The sequence below is a fragment of the Parasteatoda tepidariorum genome, chromosome 4, assembly GCF_982258835.1.
Source record: "Parasteatoda tepidariorum strain Cologne lab strain chromosome 4, Ptep-v5.0, whole genome shotgun sequence".
NCBI lineage: Eukaryota > Metazoa > Arthropoda > Arachnida > Araneae > Theridiidae > Parasteatoda > Parasteatoda tepidariorum.
In genome coordinates this window covers 6,279,403-6,291,879 of record NC_141758.1, presented here as the reverse complement: position 1 = coordinate 6,291,879, position 12,477 = coordinate 6,279,403, and the positions used below count along the sequence as shown (strand labels likewise).

The 12,477-nt window shown below is 25.6% G+C and overlaps 2 protein-coding genes across 2 annotated transcripts; one reads left to right on the top strand and one right to left on the bottom strand.

The window, feature by feature from the left end:
• Positions 1-2,979: 2,979 nt before the first annotated feature.
• LOC147810233 (uncharacterized) lies at positions 2,980-6,433 on the top strand. The gene is made up of 2 exons (XM_087160565.1): positions 2,980-3,462; positions 5,673-6,433. Exons 1-2 carry the CDS (start codon positions 3,424-3,426, stop codon positions 6,162-6,164), a joined length of 531 nt encoding a protein of 176 aa, XP_087016691.1. The 5' UTR covers positions 2,980-3,423; the 3' UTR covers positions 6,165-6,433.
• Positions 6,434-8,777: 2,344 nt separating this feature from the next.
• Positions 8,778-12,227, bottom strand: LOC147810232 (uncharacterized). The gene is made up of 2 exons (XM_087160564.1): positions 11,746-12,227; positions 8,778-9,538 (listed from the first exon to the last, which is right to left on the bottom strand). Exons 1-2 carry the CDS (start codon positions 11,782-11,784, stop codon positions 9,047-9,049), a joined length of 531 nt encoding a protein of 176 aa, XP_087016690.1. The 5' UTR covers positions 11,785-12,227; the 3' UTR covers positions 8,778-9,046.
• Positions 12,228-12,477: the final 250 nt, after the last annotated feature.

Here is a 12,477-nt window from a genome sequence, read left to right as displayed (position 1 = left end):
GGAGTTGCTTTTATGAATGCTTCAAGCTTTTTGCTTGAATAACTAAAAAGGAATCAAAAATAAATTGAGCAGCTTGCTCTAAACTGTGTTTGTTTGATTTTGGAGTTGTTCAGAATTGTATCAGCATGAGTAAACGTTATTTTCAGAAAGGTTGATGAAATTATTTGTTTTGATAGTTATGATATGAGGCGTCGGAGGTGAAATGTGCAGCTATTGGTCTGTAGTTTTTATCTTTGATATAATTTTCAAATTTAAAGATTTCATTAAAATTTGCTGTTTTACATTCTATGGCTTTATCGAAAAAATCTGCGTTTAGCTTGTATATATGTTGTGATAGAGTTGGTATTTTGAGGTCTGCATGTATATTGGTATTCCGGATGAACCATCTTGCACAGATTATTTTTCTAAGGATCTTGTTTTGGCATTGGTTTACTAAAGAGCCATTTAATAAAAAATATAGTAAAACTAAGAAAGTGGTAGCAAATATATGAGTAGTAGTAGCCGATGTACGTGCTACGGAAGTGACGTCATCACTCAAAGTCAACCGGAGCTTATTTCTGCCCCAACCGGAAGTTGCACATTTCTGCCAAACCGGATGTTGCTTATTTCTGCCCGCCTATTAACCGGAAGTTGCTTATTTCTGCCCGTGTGCTTATTTCTGCCCGTCTTAAATCGAAACTTCGTCTGCAGCGTCATGGGGAGCTTATTTCTTTTTTTCTTAAATATTTTTAGTTTCGGTTTCTGTTTTTAATATAGTTTCGTTTTTTAAATATTATTTTCATTTATTACTTTTTTGAGGGTGGCAATACATAATAATTTTAATATTAGTTTCTTGCGGTGGCAACACTCATAAACTTTGTTATTTGGGGTGAAATATTGTATATTATGAAGTAATGACGTCATCTTTTGATTACTTAATACATAAATGATATCATGATTTTACTCTAGTGGCGCCATCTATGTGGGGATGATGGAAATAAAATAACTTTAAATCTATTTTAATATTTAAATCTGTTTTATTATTATTTATTAAATATAATTAAGGCTGAGGATCGAACTCACGCCAATCAAAAAGTCTTCGTGGGTCAGTAGTTGGATATCATAACCACTGACCCTCGAATGCTTGGTTAGATATGTGTAAATAAGTTAAACTTTTGTATTCTGAGCACGTGTATAAATGAAAAGGATTTTATATCGATACCATCCTGCAGTTTAATCGATATATTTTCACTTGGCAGTTATTAAGTAATTATTTCTGCCACTCGAAAGGATATTATAACTTTCTCTGGAAGGCAACGGTACTGATCATACACGTGTTAATTATTACATAATAAATAAATGATATCATGATTTTCACTCTAGTGGCGCCATCTATGAGGGAATGTTAGAAATAAAATAACTTTAAATCTATTTTATCATTTAATTTAAATATAATTATTACTGAGGATTGATCTCATCATGTGGTGATAAGAGATAACGATAAATAGAGGTGCCGAGAGGTTTATTAATACTATAAAATAGTATTCATCGAGTTTTTAAAAAATAATTAAGGAATATCTTTTTTTAATCTTACGAATATATTTATCCTAAAATTTATAAATGACGCATGTTAATGAGAGAAGAAAATTTTGTGCAGTTTCATAATAAAAATGAAGGAATCCTTCATATAGAACGGTTTCAAATTATTTAATTATAATATTCGTATGTTAAGAGTATTATTTTATATTAAATATTTCTAACTTAACATAAATTGAATAAATAATTAAATTTATAAAAAATATTTTTCACAATTAGTTCTATTTTATAATATTTATATTTTATGTTTTTGAATTGTATTTAACAGTATGAAATATGCTTAAAATTAAGTATTACGAATGGATTTACATTTTGTCCAGAGTGTGTGGGGAGGGGGAGGAGTCGTACACTTGGAAGGGGGGTACAATTTTAAAAAATTAGAATGAAATGCAATTATTTCAAATGATTATTTAATTAATCTTATTTTAAATGAGTATTAAATTGACTTTATTTTTAATGATTATTTAATTGATCTTATTTATAATTATTGTTTAATTGATCTTATTTTTAATGATTGTTTAATTGATCTTATTTTAAATTATTATTAAATTGATCTTAATTTTGATGAGTATTTAATATTTTTTTATTTATTATTTAATTGGAAAAATAACGAAGATGAATAAAATAACTCACGGGAGAAACGAAAAACAGCTCAGGTACAAGATAATACAAATTGAAGCATGTGCGATTTTCCCACGATACCACCTTTATATGGACCCCCCATAGGTTCCTATGAACAAGCGAAAACAAGATTTCTCTCTTGCAATCCCATGAGTCATCGAATATCAAGTTATTGTTGCGAATACTAGTTAAACTTCTTTTGGACTGTTCTGACGTCATAATGGAAAGTCAAGGAGTGCTTATTTCAGCCCGCCTGAAATCGAAACTTCGTCTGCAACGTCATGGGGAGCTTATTTCTTTTTTTTCTTAAGCCTAAAATATTTTTAATTTCGGTTTCTGTTTTTTAATATAGTTTCGTTTTTTAAATATTATTTTCATTTATTAGTTTTTTTGAGGGTGGCAACACTTATTATTTTTAATATTAGTTTTTAAGGATGGCAACACTTAGAAACTTTGTTATTTGGGGAGATATTGTATATTATGAAGTTATGACGTCATCTCTTATTACGTAATAAATAAATGATATCATACTTTTACTCTAGTGGCGTCATCTATGTGGGAATGTTAGAAATAAAATAACTTTAAATCTATTTTAATATTTAAATCTGTTTTATTATTATTTATTAAGTATAATTAATGCTGAGGATCGAACTCACGCCAATTAAAAAGCCTTCGTGGGTCAGTAGTTGGATATCATAACCACTGACCCACGAATGCTTGGTTAGATATGTGTTCATAAGTTAAACTTTTGTATTCTGAACGCGTGTATAAATGAAATGGATTTGATATCGATATCATTCTACAGTTTCATCGATATATTTTTCACTTAACCTTTGACAGTTATTAAATAATTATTTCTGCCCCTCTTAATGTTATTATAACTTTCTCTGGGTGGCAACGGTACTGACCATACACATGTTAAGATTTGACGTGTTTTGTGTGATAACACAACTACTGGTTACAGAGCGAGTCATTCTGATAACATATAACAAGCTAGATCTTGGGCTATGACGTATGTGTTGAATTCAGTTCCTTTCACTTGCGCTGGTAAATAGTTAAGCATGTGACAGTTTAACATTTTTCTGATTGGTTGTTAGAGCTACATTTTCATGATTTGGCAACTAGAAGGATAGAGTGACTTAAATTCCCTAACCCCCTCTTATCTTAGTATTTCACTTGTTGTGTCTCGATTAAGTTTTTGAATGTTTTTCAATTCACCAGGTCGTTATGGACGGTTATTTAAAGAGAAAACATGCTGAAACTGAAGTAAGTACTATTGATTTCTCAGTAATTTACTATGCTTTTTAAATTTATTGTTAATAGAATTGTTTTATTTTAACTTCTAGCACTAATTCGTTTTTAGGCAGAGCATGTGACAAAACTTAGTTAACTTTAAAAATTTTATAACTACGTTATTTTTATTATATTGATGATAAATAGTATATTGATAATGTTAAATAGTATTATTCATAAAACTACTGAGATGCGTTAATCTGTATCTTTAATTAACCAAGAGAAAGTAAATTGTTTCGCACATTTTAATTAATTATTTTAATTTTATTAATAATAAAAATTACTCATCTTCTTAGTTACAAATTAGGAATAGTTATTATTTTTTTTCATTACGTAATCTAAATAAAGTTAATATTTGTTAAATTAACTTTCCATTTGCTAAAATTTATTAAGTACGTTTACTGTGAATATTAAAAGTATTAGAATTAAAGGTATATTAATTTTAAATCAATAAATATTAGTTTATACGATTTTATTTTTATCCCTATCGTTTGGATTTACGGCTATCAATGTTGTCATTTTTGAACCCAAAAGACAATGAAACTCCTAGATCTTGAGACAATACATGTCTTCGAAGTGGACTTTGTGAGTACCCATGTTATATGAGAAGGAAAACTACGAAAACCTCCTACTCTTAGTCCGACGACAAATAGTGGGATTGGTTTCGTTAAACAGTATCCTGTGAATGTACAGAGATTAGAGGAAAACTTAAGGTTTTAATAAAATAAATTTTAATAATTTAAAAAATACTATATGAATTCTAATGGTGTCATCTTAAAATGTTAGAAAGAGACTATATTCATAACTCTTAGTTTTAGTTATTTTTTAACATAAATACAGTTGATATAAATGACTATAATTATTATTTACCTATTCAATATTACCTATTATTAACCTATTCAATAAAAAAAAATACACCCTTTAATAATTAATACAAAAAAGTTTTCATTAAAACTAGAAAATTATTACAAAAATATTAAAAAAATGTTGAAAAACTAGAAATTTTTTACAAAAATAAAATTATTTTCTGAAATATTAGAAAATCTCCCTCAGTAATAAAAATATTTTCTAAAAAACTAGAGCATTTTGTAAAAAAGAACGAATAACGACATATTTATATTATCAATTAAATTTCCTTAAAATTTCAAATGAATTATTTTAAATCTAAGAAACATGTAATGGGAATTTTTGCCGCTTTAAATTCATTTATATTAAAAACATATTCGTTTTATTATAATTTAATATTATAATAATGCAAATAACTTACTTTATTTTCAAATTAGGAGTTAATTTAAAACTAACTATAGCCTTTCTATTTGAAAGTATATATTTAAATGATACTGATTATAGAACTTGAACATGTTATCTATTTCTCACAAAATTTTACAAAGATAATGTCTGTCCGGGACGTTTTGGGCTTATCCACGTTTTATCAATTAGTCATAATAACATAGTGCTTCATACTTGTTATAGAACGTGGGAATAAAATTATTTCTTAAAAAATTGTTAAGAAACATATGATGTATGCTCGCAGAAGTGATTGGGTGAAACTTTGAATAAAATGTTATTTATTTTATTAAAATATATTTTGTCTTTATAGATCATTTTCACATGTGAAAAAATTTATATTATCAAGAAAAAATTACACTCTTTAATAATTAATACAAAAAGTTTCAGAAAAATGTATAGAATTTTCTGAAAAACTAGGAGATTTTAGCAAAAACTTTCATATTTTTATAAAACTGACAAATTTTTAACAAAAAAAGTAAAAATATTTTCTTCAAAGAGAATTTTTTTTTTTGTAAAAGCATAAATATTTTTTTTTTAAAGATCGAAATTTTTTTAACAAAAAGTTAAATTTTTTAACAAAAAGTTAAAATTTTTAACAAAAAGTTAAAATTTTTTCTTAAAAGATCGAAAATTTTTCTAAAAACATAAATATTTTCCTACAAGATAGAAAGTTTTTACAAAAAGATAAAATATTTTCTTAAGTGAACGTTTCATATTTGTTTTTGTAAAAAGGTTTATTTTAGACAGAACTCACGAGGTAAAGACTTTTACTTTGCAAATAAATTCTTAATCGTAGTAATCAAAAGGAGTTATGAACATTATCATAAACATTTTAACTGTGTGTTGTTAATTATTTTTCTTGGTGACTCAAAATTTTCTTTTTTTTATTGTAGGAAGGAAACAGAAAAGGATTCTCAGCTTTAGTCATTGATTTTGAAGGTTTTCAACTTTCTTCAGGGACATATATTGTCAAAGAACTTGCTTTTCATGCTGTAAAAGGTAATCCCATTACCGGAGTGTGTACATTCCAACCACCGTTCCCGTTTGAAGAACTTCCAACACAACAGAAAATGCAATATTCTTGGATAGTCCGAAATATTCATCAAATAGATTGGAACCAAGGAGAATTACCCTACATTAAATTTCATACTATGTTGACTTTTTTGTGTGATATGTATTCACATATCTATGTGAAAGGACTCGAGAAACGGAAATTTTTAGAAATTCTAACCGGCAGAGTGTTTTACAGTTTAGAAGATTTTGGCTGTCCGAAAGTAGATGAACTGATACCAACTTTTTCATCGTGCACTATACATTCACCAGATTTTAAACATTGTGCTCTCGTTAAGGCGAAAGCATTTGGACGATTTCTACAAGACCTATAAATAGGACAAGCACTCGGAATTCAACATAAAGCTGTTCCTGGAAGTAATATAGTAAATCTTATGAATGACTTTTTTGCGAAATAGAAAATCAGCTCCAGTGGGGAGAAATGTATTTTTAAAACCATTAAACGATGTTCAATTACCAGCAAATTTAGATGTAAATAAAAAAATTGTATAGTAAAAATAAAATTTTTTAGAAAGCTGTAATGTATGCTCGCAGAAGTGGTGAGGTGAAACTTTGAATAAAAATGTTATTTATTTTATTAAAATATATTTTGTCTTTATTGAGTATTTTCACAGTTGAAAAAGTTTATATTATCAAGAAAAATTTCACCCTTTAATAAATAATACAAAAAGTTTCAGAAAAATATCTAGAACTTTTTGAAAAACTAGGAAATTATTACAAAAACATAAATATTTTCTTAAAACACAGAAAAATTTTGTTAAAAAGTTTGAAACATTTTTATAAAACAAGCAAATTTTTAACAAAAAGTAAAAATATTTTCTTAAAAGAGAAATTGTTTTTATAAAAACATAATTACTTTCTTAAAAGATAGAAAATTTTTAACAAAAAGTTAAAATATTTTCTTAAAAGAGAATATTTTTTGTAAAAACATAAATATTTTCTTAAATGATAGAAAAATTTCGTTAAAAAATTTGAAATATTTTTGTAAAACTAGCAAATTTTTAACAAAAAGTAAAAATATTTTCTTAAAAGAGAAATTGTTTTTATAAAAACATAATTACTTTCTCAAAAGATAGAAAATTTTTAACAAAAAGTTAAAATATTTTCTTAAAAGAGAAAATTTTTTGTAAAAACATAAATATTTTCTTAAAAGATAGAAAAATTTTGTTAAAAATTTGCTAGTTTTATAAAAATATTTCATATGCATTGCATTGATACAATACAAAACACTTACCACAGTTTGTCCACAGACTATATCGATATAGTAATATTAAAATAAACGAATATCTATGCAAATTTTATTTACTAGATAACTTAAGAAATGGCTCATTCCAAGTGAGATCGTTCAAACTAAAATAAAAAATATATATTTTTGCCGTCTTGTCCCAGATTTTCATGAAAATTTATTGTAGAAAGGTCTTAGACACGAAACGGCTAAAATAATTTTTTTTTAGAATTCTTGGACCAAAGCTATGTCAAGAGCACCCTTTTGAAATATGATTCGATTTACGAAAATGGCGAAACTGAAGACGGTGGCTTATATGTTAAAAATGCCTATATCTTTTTTATTTATATTAACCAATTTTCATAATTTTGGCTTCTCATAATTTTGTACTATAAAGAAGTTTACGCTATATAATTAAAAGATATAGGCATTTTTAACATATAAGCATATATTAACCATTTATATTAACCAATTTTCTTATTATATTTATATTTATTTATATTAACCAATTTTCATAATTTTGGCTTCTCATAATTTTGTACTATAAAGAAGTTTACGCTATATAATTAAAAGATATAGGCATTTTTAACATATAAGCATATATTAACCATTTATATTAACCAATTTTCTTATTATATTTATATTTATTTATATTAACCAATTTTCATAATTTTGGCTTCTCATAATTTTGTACTATAAAGAAGTTTACGCTATATAATTAAAAGATATAGGCATTTTTAACATATAAGCCACCGTCTTCAGTTTCGCCATTTTCGTAAATCGAATCATATTTCAAAAGGGTGCTCTTGACATAGCTTTGGTCCAAGAATTCTAAAAAAAAATTATTTTAGCCGTTTCGTGTCTAAGACCTTTCTACAATAAATTTTCATGAAAATCTGGGACAAGACGGCAAAAATATATATTTTTTATTTTAGTTTGAACGATCTCACTTGGAATGAGCCATTTCTTAAGTTATCTAGTAAATAAAATTTGCATAGATATTCGTTTATTTTAATATTACTATATCGATATAGTCTGTGGACAAACTGTGGTAAGTGTTTTGTATTGTATCAATGCAATGCATATGAAATATTTTTATAAAACTAGCAAATTTTTAACAAAATTTTTCTATCTTTTAAGAAAATATTTATGTTTTTACAAAAAATTTTCTCTTTTAAGAAAATATTTTAACTTTTTGTTAAAAATTTTCTATCTTTTAAGAAAGTAATTATGTTTTTATAAAAACAATTTCTCTTTTAAGAAAATATTTTTACTTTTTGTTAAAAATTTGCTAGTTTTACAAAAATATTTCAAATTTTTTAACGAAATTTTTCTATCATTTAAGAAAATATTTATGTTTTTACAAAAAATATTCTCTTTTAAGAAAATATTTTAACTTTTTGTTAAAAATTTTCTATCTTTTAAGAAAGTAATTATGTTTTTATAAAAACAATTTCTCTTTTAAGAAAATATTTTTACTTTTTGTTAAAAATTTGCTTGTTTTATAAAAATGTTTCAAACTTTTTAACAAAATTTTTCTGTGTTTTAAGAAAATATTTATGTTTTTGTAATAATTTCCTAGTTTTTCAAAAAGTTCTAGATATTTTTCTGAAACTTTTTGTATTATTTATTAAAGGGTGAAATTTTTCTTGATAATATAAACTTTTTCAACTGTGAAAATACTCAATAAAGACAAAATATATTTTAATAAAATAAATAACATTTTTATTCAAAGTTTCACCTCACCACTTCTGCGAGCATACATTACAGCTTTCTAAAAAATTTTATTTTTACTATACAATTTTTTTATTTACATCTAAATTTGCTGGTAATTGAACATCGTTTAATGGTTTTAAAAATACATTTCTCCCCACTGGAGCTGATTTTCTATTTCGCAAAAAAGTCATTCATAAGATTTACTATATTACTTCCAGGAACAGCTTTATGTTGAATTCCGAGTGCTTGTCCTATTTATAGGTCTTGTAGAAATCGTCCAAATGCTTTCGCCTTAACGAGAGCACAATGTTTAAAATCTGGTGAATGTATAGTGCACGATGAAAAAGTTGGTATCAGTTCATCTACTTTCGGACAGCCAAAATCTTCTAAACTGTAAAACACTCTGCCGGTTAGAATTTCTAAAAATTTCCGTTTCTCGAGTCCTTTCACATAGATATGTGAATACATATCACACAAAAAAGTCAACATAGTATGAAATTTAATGTAGGGTAATTCTCCTTGGTTCCAATCTATTTGATGAATATTTCGGACTATCCAAGAATATTGCATTTTCTGTTGTGTTGGAAGTTCTTCAAACGGGAACGGTGGTTGGAATGTACACACTCCGGTAATGGGATTACCTTTTACAGCATGAAAAGCAAGTTCTTTGACAATATATGTCCCTGAAGAAAGTTGAAAACCTTCAAAATCAATGACTAAAGCTGAGAATCCTTTTCTGTTTCCTTCCTACAATAAAAAAAAGAAAATTTTGAGTCACCAAGAAAAATAATTAACAACACACAGTTAAAATGTTTATGATAATGTTCATAACTCCTTTTGATTACTACGATTAAGAATTTATTTGCAAAGTAAAAGTCTTTACCTCGTGAGTTCTGTCTAAAATAAACCTTTTTACAAAAACAAATATGAAACGTTCACTTAAGAAAATATTTTATCTTTTTGTAAAAACTTTCTATCTTGTAGGAAAATATTTATGTTTTTAGAAAAATTTTCGATCTTTTAAGAAAAAATTTTAACTTTTTGTTAAAAATTTTAACTTTTTGTTAAAAAATTTAACTTTTTGTTAAAAAAATTTCGATCTTTAAAAAAAAAATATTTATGCTTTTACAAAAAAAAAAATTCTCTTTGAAGAAAATATTTTTACTTTTTTTGTTAAAAATTTGTCAGTTTTATAAAAATATGAAAGTTTTTGCTAAAATCTCCTAGTTTTTCAGAAAATTCTATACATTTTTCTGAAACTTTTTGTATTAATTATTAAAGAGTGTAATTTTTTCTTGATAATATAAATTTTTTCACATGTGAAAATGATCTATAAAGACAAAATATATTTTAATAAAATAAATAACATTTTATTCAAAGTTTCACCCAATCACTTCTGCGAGCATACATCATATGTTTCTTAACAATTTTTAAGAAATAATTTTATTCCCACGTTCTATAACAAGTATGAAGCACTATGTTATTATGACTAATTGATAAAACGTGGATAAGCCCAAAACGTCCCGGACAGACATTATCTTTGTAAAATTTTGTGAGAAATAGATAACATGTTCAAGTTCTATAATCAGTATCATTTAAATATATACTTTCAAATAGAAAGGCTATAGTTAGTTTTAAATTAACTCCTAATTTGAAAATAAAGTAAGTTATTTGCATTATTATAATATTAAATTATAATAAAACGAATATGTTTTTAATATAAATGAATTTAAAGCGGCAAAAATTCCCATTACATGTTTCTTAGATTTAAAATAATTCATTTGAAATTTTAAGGAAATTTAATTGATAATATAAATATGTCGTTATTCGTTCTTTTTTACAAAATGCTCTAGTTTTTTAGAAAATATTTTTATTACTGAGGGAGATTTTCTAATATTTCAGAAAATAATTTTATTTTTGTAAAAAATTTCTAGTTTTTCAACATTTTTTTAATATTTTTGTAATAATTTTCTAGTTTTAATGAAAACTTTTTTGTATTAATTATTAAAGGGTGTATTTTTTTTTATTGAATAGGTTAATAATAGGTAATATTGAATAGGTAAATAATAATTATAGTCATTTATATCAACTGTATTTATGTTAAAAATAACTAAAACTAAGAGTTATGAATATAGTCTCTTTCTAACATTTTAAGATGACACCATTAGAATTCATATAGTATTTTTTAAATTATTAAAATTTATTTTATTAAAACCTTAAGTTTTCCTCTAATCTCTGTACATTCACAGGATACTGTTTAACGAAACCAATCCACTATTTGTCGTCGGACTAAGAGTAGGAGGTTTTCGTAGTTTTCCTTCTCATATAACATGGGTACTCACAAAGTCCACTTCGAAGACATGTATTGTCTCAAGATCTAGGAGTTTCATTGTCTTTTGGGTTCAAAAATGACAACATTGATAGCCGTAAATCCAAACGATAGGGATAAAAATAAAATCGTATAAACTAATATTTATTGATTTAAAATTAATATACCTTTAATTCTAATACTTTTAATATTCACAGTAAACGTACTTAATAAATTTTAGCAAATGGAAAGTTAATTTAACAAATATTAACTTTATTTAGATTACGTAATGAAAAAAAATAATAACTATTCCTAATTTGTAACTAAGAAGATGAGTAATTTTTATTATTAATAAAATTAAAATAATTAATTAAAATGTGCGAAACAATTTACTTTCTCTTGGTTAATTAAAGATACAGATTAACGCATCTCAGTAGTTTTATGAATAATACTATTTAACATTATCAATATACTATTTATCATCAATATAATAAAAATAACGTAGTTATAAAATTTTTAAAGTTAACTAAGTTTTGTCACATGCTCTGCCTAAAAACGAATTAGTGCTAGAAGTTAAAATAAAACAATTCTATTAACAATAAATTTAAAAAGCATAGTAAATTACTGAGAAATCAATAGTACTTACTTCAGTTTCAGCATGTTTTCTCTTTAAATAACCGTCCATAACGACCTGGTGAATTGAAAAACATTCAAAAACTTAATCGAGACACAACAAGTGAAATACTAAGATAAGAGGGGGTTAGGGAATTTAAGTCACTCTATCCTTCTAGTTGCCAAATCATGAAAATGTAGCTCTAACAACCAATCAGAAAAATGTTAAACTGTCACATGCTTAACTATTTACCAGCGCAAGTGAAAGGAACTGAATTCAACACATACGTCATAGCCCAAGATCTAGCTTGTTATATGTTATCAGAATGACTCGCTCTGTAACCAGTAGTTGTGTTATCACACAAAACACGTCAAATCTTAACATGTGTATGGTCAGTACCGTTGCCACCCAGAGAAAGTTATAATAACATTAAGAGGGGCAGAAATAATTATTTAATAACTGTCAAAGGTTAAGTGAAAAATATATCGATGAAACTGTAGAATGATATCGATATCAAATCCATTTCATTTATACACGCGTTCAGAATACAAAAGTTTAACTTATGAACACATATCTAACCAAGCATTCGTGGGTCAGTGGTTATGATATCCAACTACTGACCCACGAAGGCTTTTTAATTGGCGTGAGTTCGATCCTCAGCATTAATTATACTTAATAAATAATAATAAAACAGATTTAAATATTAAAATAGATTTAAAGTTATTTTATTTCTAACATTCCCACATAGATGACGCCACTAGAGTA